Genomic DNA, 25,964 nt, shown 5'->3' with positions numbered 1-25,964 from the left:
CCACTCCCCGCCTTCATTATCCTCCTCCTCCTCATCTAGGCACTTAGATTTTCAGTCATGCTTTTTCTTGGCTTTGTCCTCTTGCTTCTTCTCTGCAGCCTTTTTGTCTGTGGTGCTATCTTTTTTAAGGAATTTGGAAGCCAGCAGGGTATATTTCCCATCATTTTCCTCTGAGTCAGAATCTGAAGAAGTAGAATCTGAACCCCAATCTTCATCATCATCAGAATCCTCAGAGTCCTCATCTTCATCCTCCATCTTCTTGATGAATTTTCAACTTTCCCCAGATGGTGCTTCAGATTTCTTTTTTAGGAAACTTGTGGCACTGAGACCATCCTCATCCTCATCTGAAGAAGAAGAGCCTTCTGAATCTTCCTCATTTTTCTCAGCATCCTCATCTGCAGACTGCTCAGGGTTCTGCTTATAGCTGGTGATCTGGGCTTCGTAATCTCTATTATATTTACGGAACTTCTGACGCAAGGTGCTCAGAGCCTTTGCATTGTTCTTGTTCATCTTCTTTCCTTCTTTGTCCTCCCATAGCTCTTTGAGATAGTCCTCCAAATCAGCCAGGATTTGGATGTAGAATCGAGGGACACCCTCTTTGTCCACAATACTCTTGGCTTTTCCAAATGCCTTTCCGAGGAGCTCAAATTCCTCAAGACATTTAGTGACATCATGAATTTTCATGGCATTTCAGATGGTACGAATAAGGTTGGTCAGCTCCTCAAACCTTTTGTCTTTGGCACTTCATCTTCACTCAGCAACAATGGCTGTTTGCTGTAGTTGCCCTCCACGGGCTTCGGTGCCAACTCCTCCCTGGACAGGGAGGATTCAGACTCACTTCAAGCCAGTGGTAAAAAATCGCAACATGGCGGCTGGCGCTCAGGCTGGGCAGGACATGGTTGAGGGCCGGACCAGGAGTGGGAGGAAGATCCCCATTTAATTTCATATACCAATCTGCGATATATTGAAACTGTGATAAAAATTACAATATGGAAGGGATAACTGTATGAGCTTTGGATAAATGATGAATAAGAAATGGCTCTTTTGAAATGCTGGTTAAAGGGCATAAAGCCAAGGACACTGGAGGAGGGGGCCTGCCCTGCAGTATAGTGGAAAGAGTTCTGGATTTTGACTCAATACCAGAATTCAAATTCCAACTCTGCCACTTCTTACCTTTTTGATCTAAGACAAGTTGTTTTTCTCCTCAAGGACTCTGTTTCCTCCTCTGTAAAATGAAGGAGTTGAGTTAGATGACTGGAGTTGGGCTATATGACTTCAAAAGTCCAAGACAAGGGGGCAGCTGGGTGGCTCAATGGATTGAGAGCCAGGCCTTGGGATGGGAGTTGGGTTCAAATCTGGCCTCAGACACTTCCCAGCTGTGTGACCCTGGGCAAGTCACTTGACCCCCATTGCCTAGCCCTGACCACTCTTCTGCCTTGGAGCCAATACACAGTATTGACTCCAAGACGGAAGGTAAGGGTTATTTAAAAAAAAAAAAAGTCCAAGACAATCGATGATCCTCTAAGTTCTGTCCTTAAAGTCTTAGTCCTTTGACTTCAGACTTTCTGTGCATCAAAGGAGAAATCAAAGAACACTTCAAACTGTTATCCAGCATTGACACCTCAGTATGAATGATTTTCCAGATAATTCCCTAACTTCTGGTTTCTCTGCACTTTATTGATATTTCTCTCTTCCCCCTCCCTTTCCAAACTTTTATCTAGTTCCAGATTATAGGAGTGCTGTCTGTGACTTGGCTCCTGGCTGTAGTCTTCATGTACTTCCTAAGGCCAGCCATTCTCCCTCCAGTCCTGAATTTGGAGGTAGAAAAGGAAGAAGACCTGCTCTACCGGCCATGGGGCAATGAGAAGACATTCACTGAGGAGGGACAATCAAATGGAGGAGAGTTGGAAGAGAAGGAAGTGGAAGAGGAGGCCTGGAGCTCTGTGGATGCATGCAAGTAAGTACGAATTGTTGACCTTCCTATAAAAATTTAATGTTTCCAAAGCTCTTTGCTAACATTGACTCGTTTGATCCTCACGACGGGATAAAGTATTTTTGACATGATTATCCCCACTGTATAGGCATGCATTTCTGAGTTTCTAATTTCTTCCTGTGTCATCTGCTGGCCTTTGTGTGTTGACTATGGCTTCTGCAAAACTCCCTCAAAATTCTCATTTAATTTCTTATTCCAATTGGTGAGAAATTTAAAATGTAATAGGATAAGTTATGATGTGGAAAGGATAACTATATGCTTTGGACAAATGATGTATAAGAAATGGTTTTGATATGTTAAAGAATTTGTCCATTGTCACAAAGCTATTAAGTATTAGAATTTGGATCCAGATCTCTGCTTATTCTAAACCCAGAAATTTTCTGCTATACCTTTCTGTATATACCACTCAATAGCACCCAAGGGCTCTGAACAATAAGATGTAAAAGTTTAGGTTCCCCAGTGGAATTGTTTGTCCGCTCCAGGAGGTGGGAGGGAAGAGAGGAGGGAGAGAACATGAATCATGGAACCATGGAAAAATACTTTTTAAAAAATGTAAAAAGTTTGGGTTCATCAACTTCTCCCAGTCACGACAAAGGATACCAGGAAATGGGCCGCTAGCTTCTAGTTTGATATGAGAGGTGTTGGAAAAGTCCCAAACTCTTAGATCCAATACTTACACTCCTTCACCCACCCCATCTACCTTAGTACCCCAGATCCTATCTTTGATCCCCTTGAAGTCTGTTCCTCATCTCCAGGCAATCATACCAGAATCATAGAATCCAGGAAGCTTCATGGGATCTTGTCAGGCTCTAGACCTCACAAGTTCATGGGATTTACAGTTGTAAATCATTCATTCCTACCTCCTTATTTTCATATTGTCCAATGACAAAGAGATAGTAGGGAGCAGAGCTGAGATTGGAACCCAGATCCTTTGAAGTCACTCCTGTCCCTTTCCCTTTACCATAATATCACCCTAAGCAGCCTATTCCATTTAGGAATGGCACCAAGTGTTAAGATATCTTTTTTACATAGAGTTAAAATTTGCTTGTTTGTAACTTTTTGTTCGTTTTGCCCAAGCAGAAATCGAATTCATTTTCTCCATGATACACCTTCAAATGCTTGAAGATCATGACTGTGCTTCCTCCTAAGTCTTTCTTTACCCAGAATGTACATCCACAGTTTCTTTTTTTTTTAATTAAAAAACCCTTATCTTCCATGTTGGAGTCAATACCAGGTTATTGGCTCCAAGGCAGACGAGTAATAAGGGCTAGGCAATGAGGGTCAAGTGACTTGTCCAGGGTCACACAGCTAGGAAGCATCTGAGGCCAGATTTGAACCTAGGACCTCCCGTCTCTAGGTCTGGCTCTCAATCCACTGAGCTACCTGGCTGCCCCCACATCCACAGTTTCTTCAGCCATCGTTGAGGTCTGAGTTTGAGTTGAGGTCTCTAGATTTCTCCCCACTCCTCTAGTGGGCAGCTGGTCAATGTCTCTTCTAAAAATGCACACAGTGCTCTTGATGGGTCTGCTCGAGGAGGACGTGGCCCTATCATCCCCTTCATGCTGGACACTGTGGCCCTCGTGATGGTTGTGGGCTCGGGAAAGAACAGACACGAAGCTCCACAGTCTAACGGAGGGACGTCTGTGTGTCCCTGAATAAAGCCTGAGGATGTGGGGCCACGTTTTATTCAATCCTGGCTCTTTCTGCGGCAGGTTTGTCCTGGTGGAGAGCATTCCCGAGGACCTGCCCTACCTACCTGCCAGGCCAGCAGCTCAGCCCCTGATCCAGTCCTGGATGGAGCTCCTGGATTCTGCTCAGGACAGTGTCCATGTCGCCTCTTTTTATTGGTCCCTCACAGGGTCTGATATTGGGGTCAATGATTCTTCTTCCCAACCGGTAGGTGCACCAAGCAGACTGTGGGTAGGGCCATGAATTGGGAGGAAGAACACCCTGGGGGTCGGGTCACCTTGGGGGTGCTTTCCCTGAAGCCACTTTCTAAGTCCAGAAAAAAAAAAAAGTTTGGCTGGGAGGGGAGGTTGTGGGATTCTAATAATAGCTGTCCTTTATGTATGCCGATTTAAGATTGGCAAAGCTCTTTAAACAAATAGCCCTTGCCTTCTGTCTCAGAATCATCCCAAGTATCAGTTCCAAGGCAGAAAAGCAATTAGGACTAGGCCACCGGGTTAAGTGACTCTCCCAGGGTCACCCAGCTAGCAAGTGTCTGATGCCAGATTTGAACCCGTCTTCCATCTCCAGAGCTCTATGCACGGTGCTATGTAGCTGTCCCTTGTCTACATTACCTCCCTTTCCCTTACCTGCCAGGAAGATGTAGGTATTTTTAGTTTGGTTTATAAAAGTGAGGATCCATGGGATTAAGTGCCCTGGTCCGAGACCCCAGCAAATGAAAGAGGGTGGGATGGGAACTCGGCCTTTCCCCATTCTGAGGCCACTGCCCAGAACGGGCATCCCCGGCTCTGAAGGCTTTGGAGCGGTCAGCTATTATGAATGGCAGCGTTGTCAGTGAGTCAGTCGTGGCCCCTGGGATCTGTGGGAGGGGAACGACGAGACGCATGACCGTGCAAATCAACAAATCAAGGCTTGGCTCCTTCCTCCGCTCAGGGCTGGACCCCCAATACAGGGACAGACGGATTTTTTTCTCCATTAAAAATAATGAACAAACGAGGCCAATTAATTAAAGAAAATAAACCATGATGGAAAACTAGGTGATTTGATTTCTTTTTTTTTGATTTGATTTCTAATTGGAAGCACTCTCTGGGACTTCCCAAATTGGGTGGGGGATAGGGATGAGGCGCATTTCTCTGAAAGCAGAAAAAGGTGTCACAGTCCCCCAGAGCGTGCGCAAGCAATCAAAAGAACCTGGAGACAGTAAGGGATCGACCACTATGGGGCCAGTTTTCAGATTAGACACACAGGTCGCTTGAAATGTGTAATTGCAAGAAAACGCTTTGCTTTGGTCCTTGGATGGTTTCTGGTCAGCCTAACCTCGGTCCTTAGTTAAGTCTCTCAGCACTTGGTAGGGGAGGCCCAGCTTCCCAGCCAGCCAGAGCTGGATTCAAACAGTGCAGTAAGATTTTCTCCCAGGTCCCACAACTGATTAAAATTTTCTCACAAAACAGGATTTGGACTAACCCCATAAGAAAGAGAATTGAAGGGGAAGCTAGGTGGCTCAGCAGCTAGAATGCTGGGTTTAGGTCCTGGGTTCAAATTTGATCCCAGATACTTCCTAGCTGTGTGACCCTGGGCAAGTCACTTAACCCCCATTGCTAGCCCCTACCGCACTTCTGCCTTGGAACCTTTCTTATTATCAATTCCAAGACGGAAGGTAAGGGTTGGGGACCAAAAGAAAGAAAAAAGAGGAAATTGACCTAAATCCGGGATTGAGTCATAAGATAGAACTGGTTCATTAACTCAGTTCCTGCAATTAACCACTTGTTCCAATTTCCTCCGTTCCTATTCTCTTTCTGTCTTTGTCTCAATCTCTCTCATAAAAATCCTTACTAAGTATTGGTACCAAGGCAAAAGAGCTGTAAGGGGTAGGTGACTGTTGTTGAGTGACTTGCTCAGGGCCACATAGCTAGAAGTGTCTGAGGTCACATTTGAATCCAGGACCTTCCCGTTTCTAGGCCTGGCTCCTATTCTCTTGAAGACTCTTTGAAATCTTCAGTCTCATCCCGTCTAAAGGACTATATGTTTACTTATTAATTAAATTAATTTTAAATTTTAAATAATAATAACTTCATTTAAACTCAGTCCAATTCCAAGTCCTCATAGTCAGCTCTGCTGCTGTAACACAGAATTAGGACAGATCCAGTTGTTGCCTCCAGGAGTCCCCAGTCTGGGAGGAACAAAGGAGGAATGGAGGCGAGGCCCTGCCTGCAGGGAGCTTGCTGCTGGCTTCTGAAAATGAGATTTACGTGGTAGGCTATCCCTTAGCCCAGCACACATAACAAAACGCTCAGGCAAGTGACCAAAGGTATAACTCGTTCTTGTCACGGGCCTGGGGCTGGCTGGGATTTTAGGGAGGGAAGAAGCCAGGCATTTTGAGCTCTGCTCTGGAAAGGCCTGGCTGCCTTCCCCCTACAGAGCAGTCCTGGACGGGGAAGTCACTGCTCCTTTCTGCTCTGCTCGGCAGGGGGAAGAACTGTTGGAGAAGCTCGAGACTCTGCTGGCCCGGAACGTCTCACTGACCATCGCAACCAGTGACCCAACACTGGCTTTAAATTCTACTGACCTGGAAGTCCTCATGGGCAAAGGTAGAAGCCCGAGGGGTCTTCCTCAGGCCCAGGCAACCTCACTCAGCGAGGGTCTCCTCCTGTGGCATTTAGGGGACCCCTCAGGGGATGCCCCTTCCTCCCAGAAGCCTTCCCTGATACATGGGGTAGAGAAGAAAAGAGAGGGAAAGACCAGCTTCTCTGAAGTGCACCCCATCCAGCACAGATCTCCATCGCAGGACTTGAATTTCATTGCTTAGCTTCTGCTTAACAACGTCTTTGTTGTCATCTTTTTAAAGAGGAATGATAGCAAAGCAGGCTACAGGGCTGAGGCTAACCATAGGCAGAAGCAGAGGCATCCCACACACTGATTGGGTCCATGCATGGATGGGAAGGATGTGAACAAGGTTTCTGGTCCAAAGATCTCTTTTCCACTGACATTGGAATTTCACCATTAGAATATTCTCCTTTTTGATTAGAAGGGCTTATTGGTCCCCCAAAACATCCTGTTAAAATAAAACATGGCTGCCCCCTATGGGGTGGATACCCCAAACTGTTGCAAGTCAGCTCACATATGGCAGAAGTTGGGTGCTTCTGGGTAGAGCAGCATGGCTGAGAGAGAATGAGGATGGCAGCCAGGACACTTTACAATTAACAGGCATTGCCGTTAATTGATTGGGTGATCTTGGGACAGTCTTGCTTCTGCTCTGGCTTCCCCATATGTAAAATATTGGAGTCAGACTCAGTAGTCTCTAAAGTCCTCTCCCAGCATATTGGATCTTTTTGCATTTCTACAAGGGGTCATTGCAATCTGTGTCAGGGTCAAGAACCCTATCAAAATTCTGGCAGGGGCAGAAGCATTTTCTTCCTTTCCATGACCCTTATTTCTGCCAGCCTTGGACTTCACCGTAGACCAAAACCAGTTACTGCTTTGGCTGCCATCTGTTCCTCCCATCTCTCATCTCTCCTTCTGAAGACTAAGACAAAACTCCCATTACAACCAAAGTTCAGGCCAACTGCCCAGAGCTTGCAATAGCGCCGCTCTTCCTCAGGATGAAGAGATGATGCTGTTTCTCTAGACTCCAGTTCCCAACTTTATTCAGATTTGGATTCAGATTCAGGAAAATCAATATGGACACTTCTGAATACCCAGTTATGTTAATATTTGGGGGAATGCTTCCTTAAGGGAGGGATTTGAGTGTGTTGGGGGATCCTCATCCACACCCCACTCTATTCCCTAATAGGAGCACAAGTGAGGAAGATCCCAATGAAGCACTTGACCCAGGGTGTCCTGCACTCCAAATTCTGGATCGTGGACATGAAGCACGTGTATCTGGGAAGTGCCAACATGGACTGGCGGTCCCTGACCCAGGTAATTTGCTACCCACTGCAAGCTTCATTTAGAGTCAGAGGGAAAAGAGAAGAAGAGGGAGAGCTGGAGCTCAGGTAGGACTTTCCTCATACCCTATGCAGATAGGGCAGATGTGCTCCTATGAGGTTTTTATGTGATTCCGAGATAGAAGCAAACTTAGTCCAACTGCTCATATTACAAGAACTGAGGTTTGTAGGAGAGGGACTGGTCTAATAAATAGCATATCTAGGACTTTGTTCTATATCTTCTGACTCCAAATCCAGCCTCTTTCTACCATGAAATTGTGTAGATCAAATTTTTGCCAATTGAATCTGATTTTAAATGAGGAGAGTTTACTCTTACTACTGATTCCTTCCTTCCTTCCTTCCTTCCTTCCTTCCTTCCTTCCTTCCTTCCTTCCTTCCTTCCTTCCTTCCTTCCTTCCTTCCTTCCTGCCTTCCTTCCTTCCTGCCTTCCTGCCTTCCTGCCTTCCTTCCTGCTTTCCTTCCTGCTTTCCTTCCTTCCATCTTAGAATCAATACTGTGCATTGGTTTGAAGGAAGAAGAGCAGTAAGGGTTAGGCAGTAGGGATTAAGTGACTTACCCAGGGTCACTCAGCTAGGGGATATCTGAGATCATATTTGAACCCAGGATCTCTCCATCTTTAGGCCTGGCTTTCAATCCACTGAGCCGCCTAACTGCCCCTGAGAACTTACTCTTTCTAGGAATTCTATGAGAGGCATTTTGGGAGATTGGGCATCCTTATTCTCACCTTCATCTTCATCCTAAACTGAATTTATAATTAAAAGACATGGGTTCAAGTGATTCTACTTCTGTTAATCATGAGTCAATCATGAGTTTCCTCTTTTGTGAAATAGCAAAAGTAATCTTTGCATTACTTTGAGAATCCATGTATCCCTTCCACATCACAGGGGTTAGGAGTGTGACCCTGTGGTCTGAGAAATTCATGTAAAATTTTTTGTCCCTTTGTACCAGAAAAGAAGTCTGAATTTTTTCTTTTTCTTTTATGGGGAGTTTATAGTACCTACCATAAGTGCATTTATGAACTACTAAACTTTTAAAGATATCTGTATGAAATGTAGAGCCTTTGTGTGTCATCTGCTAACTTTTATGTTCTGTTTTATGTTATGTTCTTTTAACAAACTTTAACTTTTTACTTATTTTAACTTTAAAAAGGACATTATGTATACTTATGTTATTAAAAGATAAAATACTGTACAATTGATTTAGATCCTCATAAATTTTAGAAATTAGACCTTTGTCAGAGGTTTTTGTTATATTTCCCCCAATTTGTTGCTTCCCTTCTTATTTTGGTTGCATTGGTTTTGTTTGTACAGATCCTTTTTAATTTAATGTAATCAAAATTATTTATTTTACATTTTCTAATTTTTTCTAACTCTTGCTTGATCTTATCTTTCCTTTTCCAAAGATCTGACACGTAAACTATTCTGTATTCACCTAATTTACTTAAAGTTTCCTTCTTTATATTCAAGTCATTCACCCATTCTGAGTTTATCTTGGTGTAGGGTGTGAGATGTTGATCCAGACCAAATCTCTCCCATACTGTCTTCCAGTTTTCCCAGCAGTTTTTGTCAATTTGTGAGTTCTTGTCACAAAAGCTGGGATCTTTGGGTTCATCAAACGCTATAAAAGATAAAATGTTAACTTTTACAATACTATACATCTATATTCTGAGTTTCTAAACTTTTTCTATTGTCTACTGGTTTTTGCATGTTGTCTTCAGCTTCCTCAAAACTTCTAAAAAATTCCCATTTAATTTCTTATGCTGACCCAAAATATAGCAAAACTGTGATGGGGAAAGGGTGCCTTTATTGTGAGAAAAGTATTTTGTAAACCTTAAACTACACATGATTAAATGACTTATCCAGGGCCACATACCTAGTGTCTGAGTTCAGAATTGAATTTAGGAAGATTAAATCTTCTTCACTTCAGGTCCTGCTCTATCTACTGCATCACCTAGCTGCCCTTCATCAAGGGAGGGACCCATAAACTTTATATGTGGGATTATGTTATGCCTGTGCGTTCACTTGCTTCCTCAGACTAGATGCTCAGAGAGATCCCCTGTTTTGGGTCAGAAAGAGGACCCGGAAGGTCCAAAGCTAATACTTGGGCACTAAGTTCTGGAAGAGAGAGGCAAGGTCACTGTGGGATGGGGGATTCACAGCATGACTTCATAGGGGATGTGGGACTGCATCTGAGCCTTGAAGCCTTGGGAGGGTTTCTGCACAGGACCAGATATTATCCTGGACCTCTCTCTTTATCTTTTTCTGTCTCTCTCTCTATGGATTTCTGCAGGTGAAGGAACTTGGTATTGTGATCTACAACTGTAGCTCCCTTGCCCATGACCTGGAGAAGACATTCCAGACTTATTGGATCCTGGGGGCTCCCGGGGCCACTATCCCCAAACATTGGCCCCAGAACTACTCCACAAACATCAATTGGCATCAGCCCCTGCAAGGAACACTTGATGGGATGGTCACTACTGCCTATTTCTCTGTAAGTGAAAATCTGGAGGATACAGTTGGGAGGAAGTGATTTCCTCTTAGGTACTTGGCTTCTCTGCTTGCTGACTGCCCCACACAAGGCCTAGCTAAGCACTATGGCAGGCAGAGCCTTGGGATGGCACTTCAATAGTCATAAGTCCATTCAATTGAAAGGAAAGGACCTCACCTATTCTCTAGGCACACTCCCTTATTTTTCAGAGAAGGAAACTGAGGACCAGAAACTTTCAAAGTTGAAAGGAATACTTGTGGGATTAAGTCCTAACAGACTGTGGGATTAAGAGGAAGGATAGAAACTACTTCTTTCTAAGGGATCAGAGAGGGCTTGCTGGAAAGGCAACAATGGAGTTTGGCCTTTAAGGGAAGCTTCATATAGGCATTGATGGAGAAGGAAATGGAGAACTTTCAAGGGAGGGAAAGCTAGACAAGTAAGGGTGAGGAATCAGAAAAGTGAAAAGCATCTGTGGGCAATTGCCTTCCAGCTTGTCTGACAAGTAATGTAGGTGAGGAAGAGCTGTGGGATATTTGTCTGAAAAGAGGTCTGGAAGGGTCACTTGAAACCATATTATGGAGGACCTTGACCTTAGGCAAGATGTCTTTGGTTCTCTGGTTCCCCGTATGTGAAATGTGTCTTAAATAGGGGTTGGACTAGATGTTCTCCACAATTCAACTCTAATCCTTTTGAGCCTATCCTAGTCCATGGGAAGCTATGGAAGAAGTATGATCAGACATGGGATTTGGGAAGATTAATCTGAGAACCTGCATCACATGGAAACTTCCAGCCCTGGGGCTAGACTACTGACCATCTACCAACTCAGGATAAGACAGATGCCCTCCTCTGTCCACATACTTAAGGCTGTCTTCTCTTTTCAGTGCCAGGAAGTTATTACTGCCTATGACTAGAGCAGGAGCTCTTAATCCTAGGGGTCTATAAATGTGGATGGGAAGGGAAGAAACTATTGTACATTTTTGTTTCATCTTTATATGTATATCTTTATTATCTTCATAGTTCTGCTTAGCTTATTTTGTAATTTTGCCTTTTATTTTATGCAATTAAAAATATCATTCTGGGTAGGGGTCTATGGGCTTCACCAAATTGCCACAGAGATCCAGGACCCGCCAAAAGTTCAGCATACCTATAGTAGAGAGTTGTAAAGATTTTTGTGACTTGAACATTTTGCTAGGCTCCAGGCTCTCACTCACATCTTCTCTCTATTCTTCAGGCCTCGCCACCTGTACTCTGCCCCAAAGGTCGGACCCGAGACCTAGGTGCTCTGCTAAGCTTGATTAGAGATGCCAAAGATTTCCTCTATGCTTCTGTGATGGAGTATTTCCCCACCAGTCGCTTCCAACACCCATTCAAGTATGGATGGTCATCTTTCAGGGTTACCTTAATTGATGGGGGAAGAAGGAAAGAGCTCCCAGCCCTGGTGTGGCAGAGATTCTACTTTACATAGGGTCAGACCTCAGCGAGCCCCTGGTCACTATGAAGATGGATGAGGAGAAAGACAGGTTTTGCTTTGTGGAGCTCATGACCTGGCTGGCAAGACTAGACTCGCCCACCTAAAATCAGTAATACCAGGCATTAGGGGCTCACGTACCATTTAGGTAGAACGATAGCTAGCATTTATAAAGCTATAAAAATTATTTCATCTTCACAGCAACTCTGGGAAGTAGGTGCCCCATTTTACAAATGGGGACACTGAGGATTACAGAGGTTGAGTGACTTGCCCAGGGTCACACAGCTAGTCAGTGTCTACAACAGAATTGGACTCCAGATCTGGCTCTCTATGCTTTGTCATCAAGCTACCCTAACTTGTTGGAGGAAGTCGGGGACAGGAGAGCTTAGAATGGGGTGTGGAGATCCGTACAGGCTTCCTGGAAGAGGCAGAATTGGAATTTGGTCTAGAAGGACAGGTGGAAAAATAGAAGATACCACAGGGACTTTGAATTGCAGAAGCAGAGGAAGGGAGGCAGGAGAGTAAAAGGAATATTTGAGAGACAGCAAAAACTTCCTGACTGTAGTTAAGATTAAGTGAGTGCTAGCTTGGAAAGGTTGCTTGGGATTAAATGGTGGATAGCCTCAGATGTCAGGCGGAAGGATATGGTAGAAGGGGTCTTGAATAGGGGACTGAATTAATGGAAATAAAGCTTTATTAATTTTGTCCGAGCATATAGCAGACTTTGGAAGGCTCAGACAACACTCGGAGAACCTTAATCACCATTAGCCCCTGCTCGGTTAATTTTATTTCATTTTTTGAAACTCTTACTTTCTGTCTTAGTAACAGCTCTAAGACAGAAGGGCAAAGGACTAGACAAATGAGGTTAAATGACTTGCCCAGGGGATGGGAGGGAGGGAGGGAGACAGTTCAGAACTCAAATGTAACACCAAAAGAAATTAAATTAGAACAAAAAACAATCTACCAGAGGGAATAACACATGTACATAAATTACCACACAAGGGAATGCAATACAATCCAGGAAAATTGCTAGGAGAAATTTGGGCAGGAAACAATTTTTTAAACTGGGTGTGTAGATGACAGTCTTGTGTCAGAAAAGGCATCTCGGAGGAGAAAATACCTAAGCTGGACCCCGAGCAATGGAGGGACTTCAGTAGAGAAAAATGAGGAATGATAGAATCCATTATTTTTTGTGTGTCTAAAGACAGAAGAAGATGAAAATGAAAGATGGGAACTTCATATTAGCAGATGCATAAAATATATGAGGGAGAGTTGGGTGGCAAAGTGGTTAGAGTGCTATGCCTGGTGCACTTAACCATGTTTACCTCAGTTTCCTCATCTGTAAAATGAGCTGGAGAAGGAAATGGCAAACTACTCCCCTTTGTCAAGAAAACTCCAAATAGAGTCATGAAGAGTAGATCTCAACTGAAACCACTGAAATAACAACAAAGTACAGATAGATAGCTTTTCCATTTCACAGGGGGAAACAATCTAGAAAATCCACATAAAGTTTTTGGCCTTCCCTTCATACAAGAGAAAAAGTCTGATTTTTTTCCTTTTCTTTTATGAGGTATTTACAGGACTTTATTTTAAAATTTGGGTATAGTATTTGGCCAGAGACTATATGTAGATCAGTGTTAACATTTCTAGACAACTTTGTGTGTCATCTGCTGGCTTTGTGTTCTTTTCTCAAATTTTAACTTTTTGCTTATTTTAACCTTTAAAAAGGTCATTATGTATGCTTATGGCATTAAAAGATAAAATGTATTGATGTTACACAATTCTGCGATACATATATTTTGTGCATTTCTGTGTTTCTAAGCTTTTTCTGTGTCTTCCGCTGGCCTTCAAGTATTGTCTGCAGCTTCCCCAAAACTCCCCCGGAGTTCCCATTCAGTTTTTTATACTGGCCCGTGATGTATCAAAAACATGACGGGGAAAGTCAGGATGTGGAAGGGATATCTGTTTATGGAAAGTAGTATGAGGTAAGACCTAGAAAGGTAGGTTGAGATTAGACCGAATACCAGTATCAGAATTTATACTTTATTTGGTAGGAAATGGGGAATTGTTTATGAGGAGGAAAATGACTGAGTCCTAGTGGTGCATTAGGAAGCTGGCTTCGTTAGGGTGGGCAGGATGGACCAGAGAGAGGAGAGGAAGGAAAGAGTCCAGCTAAGCAGATAGTACAATTGTTCAGGTAAGAGGTGATGAAGCCCCAGACTAGGACAGTGAATACAGGACCAAAGAAGAGGGAATGAATGTGAGAGTTGCTGCAGAACAGTGATGTCTTCTCTTCTTTCCCAGGTACTGGCCAGTCATTGACAATGCTCTGAGGGAAGCAGCCTTCAACCGGCACGTGCCAATTCGTCTTCTCATCAGCTGTGGGAAGAACTCAGACCCTTCCATGTTCCCATACCTGAGGTCACTACAGGCCCTCACTAACCCCCAGGCCAATGTTACCATCGATGTGGTGAGTGAGGGATGGCTCCTTCAAATCTCCTGTTGACTTCTGGGAAGATCCCTATAGGATCTGGAGAGACCTGGAAAAGTCCCTATAAGCTAGCTGGTCCAACCCCATCATTTTATACAAAAAGGGAAACTAAGGGCTAGGCTTCAGTTCCAGTGACTCTTTGCCCTCTGAGGCCATCTTGGGTAGAGAGGCAATGTAGTATAGGTGAAAGTCTGATAGACCTTGTTTAGTCATTTTTCAGTTGTGTCCTACTCTTCCTGACCCCATTTGGGGTTTTCTTGGCAAAGATACTAGAGTGGTTTGCCATTTCTTTCTCCAGCTCACTTGACATTTAAGGAAACTGAGGCAAATAGGGTTGTGACTTGCCCAAGGTCACACAGCTAGTAAGTGCCTGAAGCCAGATTTGAATTCAAGAAGATGAGTCTTTTCTGCCTCCAGCCTCAGACTTATATTCACTGTGCCATATAGCTGCTAGTAGTAGTAGTGGTAATAGTAGAAACAGAATGATTATCCCACCTGTGTCCTCCTTCTCCTCTTGGTCTCATTCAGTGTTTACAACTGTTGAGGGAAGAAGGGAGGAAAGACAGATATGGTTATATCCATTTTACAGATAGAGAAACTGAGGTCCAGAGGGGGGGGAGGTGTTGTCTAATAGCTAGGAAGTGGCAGAGCTGAGATTCAAATCCTAGATCTCCTTACCTCTTTTCATAATCTCATGCTGCTATTAAGAACCAGGAAGCTAGAGGGTGGGTTGGTGGATGTTTTCTTTTTCTTTTTTAAAAAATATTTTTATTATCATGCAAAACACACTTCCAAATTGATCATTGTTGTAAGAGCACGCTCATATAGAATGAACCCTGCCAACATAAAGCCACAGGTACTTGGTGGATGTTTTGCAGATGCTAGCATCTTCCATTTCATGTGGCTAGAATAGACTCCGAATATGGAGTCTTGGGCTTAAAACCTAGCTTTGTCCCTTATTAGTTGTGAGGCTTTAGGGAGATCCCCTCATCCCTCTGGGGCTCAGTGTCTTTATCTGCACAATGATGGGGTTCAGCTTAATGATGTCTACAGTCTCTTGGGGTCCATGACTGCTGGTAGGGGGGCCCTTGAGTCTACTACCCAGCTCTGTGACAGGCTTTGTCTCTGTTTCCTTAAAGAAAATATTCATCATCCCTGTGGGGAACCACTCCAACATCCCTTTCAGCAGAGTGAATCACAGCAAGTATGCAGTCACAGAAAAGAAGGCATATGTGGGTAAGAGCACTCCACTTGGGGGAGGGAGATTGGAGGAAGGGGCTGAGATCCCAAGGAGAGACAAAGCTGCTTGGAACCATCACCCCAGTCCAAGCCACCCTGAAATGCCCACGCCTGGGGCTGAACTGGCTACCCTGCCACTGGGGCATCTCAGAGCTGGAAAGGACCTCAGTGGGCTCCAGTTCTTTCAGTTCCAGTCCAGTTCCTGATCCTAATGGAATTCCCTCTACAACATTCCAGACAAGGGGCCATACAGCATCCAGTGACAGGGAGCTTACTGTTTACTTATTCCACTTTTGGACAGCTGACAATTTGGATGCTTTTCTTTGTATTATGCTGAAATCTCTCTCTCCCCAGTCCCTCGTCAACATGAAAAGCTCTCAGCCTGCTACCATGTTGTTTCCAAGCCTTTCCTTATCCAGGCTCAACATTCCCAGTTCCTTCAACCAGTCCTCTTAAGGCAGAGCAACTAGTGGGAATTCTGAAAGCTTGGGCAAATCCAGTTGAGCTGAGGGAAAGGGAAGGAGGTAGGGTTACTCTGTGGCTGGCTGAGGCAGATTAGAGAAAGAGGCCACTGGAGTTGAGGAGGGAAGAGAATGATCTGGAGGTCCATAGAAGACAGCAACAAAGATCTGGAGATAACTGAACTTTAAAGGAGAAGCAGTTCCTAAGGAATGGCACAAGAAAGAGGACCTACAATCAGCAGTGGAGGGAATGAGGAAGAAACCTGGGTTTGAACCCTGGTCCCCATACTTGCCAGACCCTAACTAACTAGCTGTGTGTCCCAGGGCAAGTAATTTTACCTCTATGGAATTCAATTTTCACACCTGGAAAATGGGAATAATAAAACTTTTCCTACCTGAATTTTGGGATTGTTGGAAGGATGACAATTGGCAAACCATAAGATGCTAGAGAAATGGGAGTTCAGAAGATTGTGGATTGGGAATAACTAGGTGGCTCAGTGGATAGAGAACCAAACTTAGACATAGGTGGTCCTAGGTATAAATCTGACCTCAGCCATTTCTTAGTTGTGAGACCCTGGGCAGTCACTTAACTCCCATTGCCTAGCCCTTACTGCTCTTCTGCCTTAGAACCAATACACAGCATTAATTCTAAGATGAAAGTAAGGTTTTGGTTTTTTTTTTATTTTAATTAAAGAAAAAAAAGATCATGGATCTAGGGCTGAAAGTCCAACCCTTTCATTTTCTAGATAGGATTGGCTGTGAGAGGAAGGGAAGAAGGAAGAGTGAGGGTTGACTCTAAAGTCAACAGAAGAGTGCCATGTAGTTGATGGCACTCAGTAGAAATGAGGAAATTGAGAACAGTGGGTTTGGGCATGGGCCAAAGGTGGCTGACTGAAACATGATCATGTCTCTGAGTCCTATAAGAACAATGATCAATTCTCTTCTTCTCACAGGAACATCTAACTGGTCTGAGGATTATTTCACCAACACAGCTGGTGTGGGGGTGATCGTCAACCAAAGTTCCTCTGATCCCCAGCACCCAGCTCCCACCATTCAGGACAACCTAAGGGGCATCTTTGAGCGGGATTGGCAGTCCCCATATGCCATCAGTCTGGAAAAACTTCCTGGCCAGCAGGACTGTGTCTGGCATGCCTGAGGCTGGCATCTTCAGGCCGTCTCCTCTGCTCCCTCTTCTGTTTTCTTTTCTGCCTTCCCTTCTCCCCTTCCATCTCTCTCTCTAGGGCTCAGGTTTCTAATCAATAAAAAAGAAATGATTGAATTAGATTATTTTTAAGGTCCCTTCTAGCTCCACATTTTATGATCATTCTTCTCTCTCTGATTTTCTGTCCCTTCTCCCTCGCCCTATACACCTCCTTTTCATTTCCTTTCCCCCCTTTTCTTCATATCTCCTTTTCACTTCCTTTTCTTCTTTTTTCCTTCCTCTCTCTTCACCCACTTCCCTTCTTCCTCTTTTTTCCTTCACTCTTCTCTCTCCTTTTGATGCTACAGGGCACATCAAGATTCTCTCACAGCATAGATGTGTGTTCCTAAGGCTTCATGCTCTGAAAATAATTCTTCCTACATGGGTCCAACTGTGTTCTTTCCTCAGTGCACAGAAACAGGAGTATGGTGGTTAAATGTTTAACTACCAGCTCCCTGGAATGGGGGGAAGAAATTTGCCCATGACACACATTTAAATTTAATCTGCACTTTAACCAATTTCTCCATCACTTTCTCAAGTCTAGGCAATCACCAAAACCACAAATCAAGCCTAGATTTGAAGCCCTTATGGATTTCTGAGGTGTTTGCAATTAGGCAAACTGGAAACAATACCAATCATCTGACATTATTTAGTCTCTCTTTTTTAAATCTTCCATGCTGGAATCACTACTGGGAATCAGTTCTAAGGCAGAAGAGCAGTAAGGGCTAGGCAATGGGAGTAAAGTGACTTGCCCAGGGTCACACAGCTGGGAAGTGTCTGAGGCCAGATTTGAACCTAGGACCTCCCATCTCTAGGTCTGGCTCTCAATTCACTGAGCCACTCAATTTGGTTTCTTTAGTCCTTTGAGCGAAGATGGCCTGGATAACTTTTAAGGAAAAATGAGCCTAATGTGCATAGGGACAGGGATCAGGGATCGCTTTTACTACACCAGGATCACACACAGAAAATTTAACAATCAGCTCTTGAGAGCCAGTCCTAGCTGACTCCAGCATACCCTTGTGTGGAGACCTCTTTCAACTCAGATCTGTTATCTGTTCATTTCTTGCCTCTGACACACTTTTTTTTCTTCTCTTCCTTTACTTCTCTGAATCTTCCTCATTCGTTAAGGTCCAGCTTAAAACCCTACTGCCTTTGGGAAGATAATCCCAGGTCTGGGCCACTCTGTACCCTAAAAAATCCACAAAGCAAAAAAGTTAAAAAGAAGGGCAAGCAAACATACCCATTCTCGAAATAATCGCAGGGGAGGGTCACTAGAAGTTTATATGGAGGGTGTCCCCAAAGTCCTAGTGCAATGTTGAGCTCTTGAAGCTGAAGAGAAATCTGCCAAACCTCAGATGTGAGGCATAAAGATTTAACTATTGTCTGAGTTACCAGTGGACCCTTCCTCATTCCCAGCAGGACAGAACATCTAACACCCGTCTGGCTCAGCTGCGAAGGGAGCTTTAGAGACACCAAACTCACTTCCGTAACACAGATTTTGTGATCTGCCTGCCTAAGGCAGTCCAGCCCAGTGGGCTTCTGTGACTCTATCTGTTGGAAGGATTGATGGAAGGAAAAACAAGGAAGTATGACCAGGTGCAGACAGTGTTCCTATCGCTTCCAAAGTCAAATGATCTCACCTGATTCGAGTTCATTAGATTGGGTGATGAATTTGGATCTGGAAAGTCTGCATTAGAGGACAAGTAACTAGCTGTGATTGGGAAACCCAGCACGTCACTGCCCTGACTCAGTTTCCTAATCTATAAAGTAGGAAAAATAATACTGATTATCTCACAGAAAACAAAACAGAGCCCCGTAAACTCCAAAGTGTCCTGGAATCGGGAGATATTTTGTTATTGTCGTAATTAGTAGAGGCCCTCAAAGCTGACAGAAGTGAGCTCCTTACACAGCTCAAGTGTATTTGGATGGGGAACGGGAGGCAGAAAAGCTGAGTGGCCGCCAACATCCTTCCTCCAGGCAACATCCTCCTATGTAGCCTCTGGCCAAGGGGCCAGAGCCAGAGCCAGACGGGCTCTCAGATTGTTCCATTCCCTTCTTTGATCCCTCTGAGTCATCCCTGGAGGACTGAACCAGGAAAATGGGCTTCTAAAATTAATCCACATTGAAGTGCAAATGATTGAAGACTTCCACAAAGATCTTTTCCCCCAACAGTTCTGTCCTAGTGTCTAACATTTCCTCTCTCAAGATTCTTCCGTTCCTTCTTCTAATTCCTCTTTTTCCGTTCAGGAATTATGTGACATCCTAACTAGCTCCGTGGTCCTGGGCAAGTCACTTAATTTCTCCTTATCAATAAAATAGATACAATTTAACTTTACAGTGTTTTGTGGGTTATGGTGATTTATTACTGAGAAGCAGACTTGGTATATTGTAAAGATCATTGGATTACATGAGAATTACATGAGGGGGGATTACATGAAAAAGGAGGTGAGCAAGACTGAACTCATAGACAGGAAGCATAAATGGACTTTTCAGTAAAAAGAAAAAGCAAATAGAGGAGAGTGGAGGGATTTGTGAACGGAAAACACTTTTTTCTTCCTTCTTTCTTCGTCATTTTGATTATCAAATGAATATTTTTGAGACACTACTGTGCATATAAGTCATGGGGCAACTGGGTGGCCCACTGGATAAAGTAGCAGGCTTGGAGTCAGGAAGACTCATCTTCCTCAGTTCAAGTCTAGCCTCAGACATCTACTAGCTGAGGCAAGTCACTTAACCCTCTTTGCCTCAGTTTCCTCATCTGTCAAATGAGCTGAAGAAGGAAATAACAAACCACTCCAGTATCTTTGCCAAGAATACATCTGAAGAATCAAATATGACTGAAAATGAATGAACAAGCAAATAGTGGGCACAGGGCACTAAAAGCCCATACCCTGACAGGCAGATGACTGGGAAACCCAAATGTATGGGTAAGTCAGCCATGACCTGGAGTTAAGCCTGCCATTGAGTGGTCCCTTCATTATAGCTTTGCACAGCAGACACTTAGAGGGCAAACTGTGATTCTGGGTACCCATCTTGGCAGGAACACTAGACCTGCGGAGCAGGGAATATGGCACCAGGAAAACAGAAATACAGGGTCTGGGAGACAGATTAGTGGAGTGGAAGCCTTGGAAAGCAGTCTGGGTTTGCATCCTCAGCTGCGTGACTTTGGCATTTAATGCTTCTCCCTGTTGAGTAGCTTTCTTCTACTATGGCTAAGTAAATTCCTTGTTAGCTTGTTGTCTTTGGGAAATTGGGTTTCGGGTTAAATTATTCTTTTTTCCGGATGATGGGAAACACTGTGATAGTACCTAACATAGAATCCCCTTTCTCTCCTGTTCTCTGTAATAAGAGAGACTGACTTAGAAACTGTTAAGTAGGGGTAGCTGGTTGCTCAGTAAATTGAGGCTTAGAGATGGAGGTCCTGGATTCAAATCCGACCGCAGACACTTCCTAGCTGTGTGACCCTGGGCAAGTCACTTAACCCCCATTGCTCTGCCCTTACTGCTCTTCTGCCTTGGAACCAATACACAGTATTACCTCTAGGATGGAAGGTAGGTGCTTCAAAGAAAGAAACAACTAGGCAGAGCAAAAAAGAAGAAGAAGAAGAAGAAGAATCATTCCTTATTGGGTGAGATGGGAGGCTGTGATAAGAGATGGGCAAATGAGCTCTGTCCAGAACCCAGACCTGGTCCTATGCCAGAAGAAAGGCATTATTCCCATTTGAGACCTTCCAGGGGAGTTCTGATCTCAGGCCCTGAGGGGAAGAAAATGTAAAAACTTGAATGCCACCTATTTGTACTGGATAGTAGTAGTGGCGAAAATAAATAGAACCATTTCTGTCATCTTTGTTTTCTCACCACATCCCTGTAAGGTAGACGGTATGCAATTGTCCATATTCCCCCTTTTCAGGAGGAAACTGAGGCTGGGGCGGGGTGTTAAGTGGCAGAGCTAGAGGCTAAACTCAGGTTTTCTGATTCAAGTGCAAAACCATTTGTTCCATTTATAAACTTTGTGCTGTTTTGTCTTAGAATTTAAACCCTTGGCTCTTTTGAAGGAAGTCCCTGAAAAAGGCCCCTGGGACCCTGATCTGATGGGTTACTGGCAGGGAAGGAGAAGGGAGAGAGAGTCTGAGGATCTCCAGGCAGTAGCAAAGGAAAGAGCAGGCAGGCAGATTTCTGAGCCCCGCGGTCCCATCTGACTCCAGCATCAGGGAGGATTGGAGTCATGGGGGACTTCAGGTCTCAAGGAAGGTTTAGAAAAGAGCCAAAGCTAAAAGCCCTGAGAAGGAAAACAAAGGTCCTCCGGATCCGCTCTCAGTAGGAATTGGTCTTCCTGGAAACTGTCATGGAGTGTCCAGCAAGACCTAAGGCCCAGGCACACTCTGCCACTTACTGTGTGATTTTGGACAAATGGTTTCCTCTCTCTGGACCTCTCTGTGAAATAGGACAATCCTGTCCACCTTCCTTTCTTCCTTTCCTCCTTCTCTCACTGTCTCCCTTCCCAAAACCATGGTGAGATTCAGATGAGGAAATACTTTATAAACTGACATATCGTATGAATGTGATGAGTTATGACGAACGATGACAATTGCACTTTATTTTTTAACCCTTACTTTCTGTCTTGGAATTGATATTAAATATTGATTCTAAGGCAGAAGAAAGGCAAGGGCTAGGCAGTTAGGGTTAAGTGACTTGTCCAGGGTCACACAGCTGGGAAGTATCTGAGGCCAGTTAGATCCTCCTGACTAGACCTGGCTCTATCCACTGAGCCACCTAGCTGCCCCAAACAATAGTACTTTATATAGCTAACACATTTATATAGGACTCTAAGCTTGCAAAGTGCTTTACAGGTGTTCTCTGGAATTTATCCGGCATCATTCTTGCATAGTTGTTTGCATGTTGTCTCACCCACTTAATGGCTGTGAGCTCCTTGACAGGAGGGGCCGTTTGCTTTTCTTTGTGTCACTAGCCCTTAGCACGTTACCAGGCACCTACTGGGGACTTAATAAATATTTGTTACCTTGATTTATCCCATCTGACCTCACAATGCCTTGACACAGGGGCTATTATTTTCCCTGCTGTACTAATGAGGCAAACAGACAGTAAGTGACTTGCCCAGGATCAAGGAGCCGATAAATAACTGAGGCAGACTGAGTTCTGGCCTTTCTGACCCAAATGATGTTGCTAATCCTTTGTTTTGAAGAGGACCAGTGACATTGAGGACGAATGTCTCGACTTTCATGTGAATTGGATTTAAGGGAGGCAGAGCTGCTCAGATTCGCTGGCTTCCCTCTCTCTTCCAGTCACTGACGTCCAGTACAAGACAAAAGTCAGGACGCTAGCAGATGGCCCCGGAGGCGGCCAATGACCTCGGCGTCTTTGCCGTCTGGCCAAGTTCTACGCCCTCCCCGGCCCCTGCTTTAGCCGCCTTTATGGCTGTTGGAACAATCGTCCTCATCCACCCATTTCTCCAGAGGAAGTCTTCACGTGCCTGGGGAGGCATTTCCTGTAACTCACTGAACAGGTTTGAGGTCTTTTGGTTGTCCTCAGCCTCATTTAGCCCATCTACCAACATAGTTTTACTGGGGTATGGCTGGTGCACACGCTGCAGCTTCTTGGAGCCGCAGGCAAGAGTTGGGTGACAGACAGACAGACGCCAAAGGTGGATGAGCAGCCTTGGAGAGAGCTCGGCAAACCCTCACCCAGAGGTGCTAGTCGTCCCTGAACAGAGAATGGAAAGTCCCTCTCAAGGCTCCTGAGAGGTAATTGCTGTTGGGACATGACATGGAGCTACAGCTAAGAGCTATGAGATCTTCCTAAAATGCCATTTAGTCTAGTAATGTCTGAGAGAGTCCTAGCAGGTCAGGAGACCCAGCCTCTAGTCTCAGCTCTCAATATGACACCAGCCCCAGCAGGATCCATGATGGAATGGAGACAGCCAGCTCTTAGGAAGGCGGTGAGTGCACGTGTGTGCGCGCACACACACACACACACACACACACACACACACACACACACACAGAAGGATGTGCAGTGGGGACTGGTCAAAAGAGCCCTAGGTTTTTTTTTTATCTCATTAAAATTTTTTTAATCTTTATTTTATTCCAATAACAAATTGTCTACATAATTTTCCAAAGTTATATGGTTCATGTGGTCTCCCTCCCCTCTCCTGAGCTGAGAAGCACTTCTGCTAAAAAAAGCTCTAGTTTTGAGATCCCATTTCCCCCATGATGATTGCTACCTGTGTGGCCTGTAACCTTAGGCAAATCACTTCCTGGTCTCAGTTCCTAAAGGTCCAAGTTGTACAATAGAGGGGCTTGCATTAGCGTTAGATGAAATCCCGCATGGCTCTAGATTTGTGAGCCTATAGATTGTGCATATGTGTATCCAGGGGGTCATCTTCCCCTCCTCTATTTTCTCTGTTGTGGTTGTGTGGGAAGAGGTTGATACATCACACCAATCAGTCAATGAACATTTAAGTGCTTGCTACATGCTAGGCAGGGAGCTGAGTGCTAGTAGGGATACTTGTCTGTCTTTGAAAGCTTGTTTCCTAAGAGACTACTGTCTCCTGGTGTCTGCCTAGGGTACAAGGGAGGCTTTAGCCAAGGCACTTCTTACTCTCAGACACGAGGAGGAGAAGTCTTCTGCCCACAGTTTCCCTGAGTCTTCATGGGATCCTTTCCTTTGTAGCTGGGTCTCTCTGTTGGGTTTACAACAGCTCCCCCCTCCCAAAAGGTCCATCCTCTTCCTCAGTCCATAAGACACTTGTTGGCTGACCTTTTGGCTTCCCCATCTGAACTGGTGGCATATTCAGGGCATCTGGGACTAAGTATGCCCATCCCTTTCCCATGTCCCTTTCCCCAGAGAGCCACATTTTCTGCTTCCTCCTCAGACAGATATATGACCTCTAACCTCCCTTCCACCCTGGGCACATTTTCCTATCTGGGAAGAATAGGAAAGATAAAGGAAAGACCATTGCCTTGGGAATAGGGAAACTTCCAATTCTGTCACTAACTCACTAGTGTGTGACCTTGGATAAATCTCATTCCTCAATGAGTCTCATTTTAGGCACCTGTAAAGAGATAGTCTCTAAATTCTCTTCCAGCTCTGTTATTCTATGTCATTCCATGTCATTCTATCCCTTTCAGGATGACATAGGATCATTGATCTGTGAGTGACCTCAAACCTCCTCAATTTATGGATGAGGAAACTGAGGCTAGGGGAGTTTAAGTAACTTGCCTATGATCACACAGATGGACTTTGAGTTCTTTGACTCTACAGTCAATGTTCTTTTCCTTTACAGTGCTGATTCCATATAGTTTATGGTCTCTGTTCCAAGGTCTCTTTGATACGTTATGCTCTAAGACTCCTTCCAGCATAGGCATTGTTAACTATCTTCCTTCCCTCCCTTTTTTCTTTTTTCTCCTTTTTTTCCCTTTCCTTCCTTCCTCTTCTTTCTTTCTTTCTTTCTCTTTCTTTCTTTCTTTCTCTCTCTCTCTCTCTCTCTCTTTCTTTCTTTCTTTCTTTCTTTCTTTCTTTCCATATTTTAAGGTTCTTAGCTCTGATACTCTTATTCTAAATTCCACACTCTTTCAAGGTTTGAATGAGAGTACTGAAGACAGAGGATGTGAAGGCCCTTTGAAGAAAGAACACAGAGCTCAGGGCTCCTAAGAGAGGCAGGGATTGAGTCCTTGGTCTCACCTCACCTTGACTGAGGAAGGAATCAGTGCTGGGTTTATGCTGATCCCTGGCAGCTTCATATTGGCAAATCTAAGGTAAATGCTGCCAATCACTTAGTGCTCTGGGACCTGCCTGCAATTCTGGGAGAATGTCAGATACCAGCCTCATGATCAGCAAGCCTTTCCTCCACTACCATGTAGCAGGGGTGGTTCTTTAAGGTTTGGCTTCATCAAGAGACATGGAACACAGAACATTAGTCTTGGAAGGACTCTTTGAAATGATTAGGTCCAATATTCTCAATTTACAAAGAAGGATTCTGAGGCCCATGGAGGAGAACTGATTCATCTAAGATTTTCCTGCAGGGAATTTAAACATACTCCCTTTGCACTCATTTCTTTTGTGGCATTGTCTTAGGGGAGCCTTGGTAGCTAAGATAAAGAAAATTTTTTTGAAAGTGTACTTGATCAAACAGTATTCTGTACTTAGAAGCTAGGTCACAGTGGTTAAAGTGCTGAAATGGGAGTCAGGGAGACCTGGAGTTTGGAGCCTGCTTTAGACATCTGCTAGCTGTGCCTTAGTTTCTTTATCTGTTAAAGAAAACAAAAGCAAATAGGAGTAATAATCGCAACCACCAGACAGGGTTGTTTTAAGAGTCAAATGAGTTAACAAATGTAAAGTACTTTGCAAAATTTAAAGTGCTAAACAAATCCTAACTATTAAAATGACCAAGCTTAATCTGGAAGAAGAGTTGAAAAAATGTACCTACCTCCCTTCTTTGCAAAGGTAGGGTCCTATGGAAGTGGGATATTGCATATGCTATTAGATTCCATTAAAGTTATCAGCTAGTTTGGGCTAAACTTTTAATGTTTCTCTTTTCATTTAAAAATGATTATTCCTTGCATGTCCTTTGATCCAGCAATACCACTAGAGGCTTTGTACCCCAAAGAGATAAACAAAATGGGAAAGAATCTGTATAAAAATATTCATAGCTACCCTCTTTGTAGTTGCAAAAAATTGGAAAACGAGGGGATGCCCTTCGATTGGGGGATGGCCAAACAAATTGTGGTATATGATAGTGATGGAATACTATTGTGCAGAAAGGAATGATGAACTGCTTGATTTCTATATGAACTGGAAAGACCTCCATTAACTGATATGGAGTGAAATAAGCAGAACCAGGAGAACATTGTACACAGTAACGGAAACATTGTGGGACTATCAAATGAAATAGACTTTCCTACTGATAGCAATTCAGAACAATCTGGAGGGGTTTATGAGAAAGAATGCTATCCACCTCAAGAGAAAGAACTGTGGG

General features: G+C 44.0%; 1 protein-coding gene and 1 pseudogene across 1 annotated transcript in view; one reads left to right on the top strand and one right to left on the bottom strand.

Moving 5' to 3' along the window:
• The window catches only part of PLD4 (phospholipase D family member 4), a 35,508-nt gene extending 16,198 nt beyond the window's left edge, over nucleotides 1-19,310 (top strand). Inside the window, exons 2-10 of the mRNA XM_007473459.3 lie at nucleotides 1,722-1,957; nucleotides 3,706-3,889; nucleotides 6,147-6,267; nucleotides 7,470-7,597; nucleotides 9,913-10,113; nucleotides 11,342-11,481; nucleotides 13,883-14,048; nucleotides 15,209-15,305; nucleotides 16,723-19,310. Of these exons, the coding sequence (XP_007473521.1) occupies nucleotides 1,722-1,957; nucleotides 3,706-3,889; nucleotides 6,147-6,267; nucleotides 7,470-7,597; nucleotides 9,913-10,113; nucleotides 11,342-11,481; nucleotides 13,883-14,048; nucleotides 15,209-15,305; nucleotides 16,723-16,925 (1,476 nt within the window). The 3' untranslated portion in view covers nucleotides 16,926-19,310. The remainder of the gene's footprint in view (nucleotides 1-1,721; nucleotides 1,958-3,705; nucleotides 3,890-6,146; nucleotides 6,268-7,469; nucleotides 7,598-9,912; nucleotides 10,114-11,341; nucleotides 11,482-13,882; nucleotides 14,049-15,208; nucleotides 15,306-16,722) is intronic.
• Nucleotides 13-867, bottom strand: LOC103103070 (eukaryotic translation initiation factor 3 subunit C-like; annotated as a pseudogene).
• Nucleotides 19,311-25,964: the final 6,654 nt, after the last annotated feature.

Source organism: Monodelphis domestica, chromosome 1, assembly GCF_027887165.1.
Source record: "Monodelphis domestica isolate mMonDom1 chromosome 1, mMonDom1.pri, whole genome shotgun sequence".
NCBI lineage: Eukaryota > Metazoa > Chordata > Mammalia > Didelphimorphia > Didelphidae > Monodelphis > Monodelphis domestica.
This window is presented reverse-complemented; position numbering and strand designations above follow the sequence as displayed.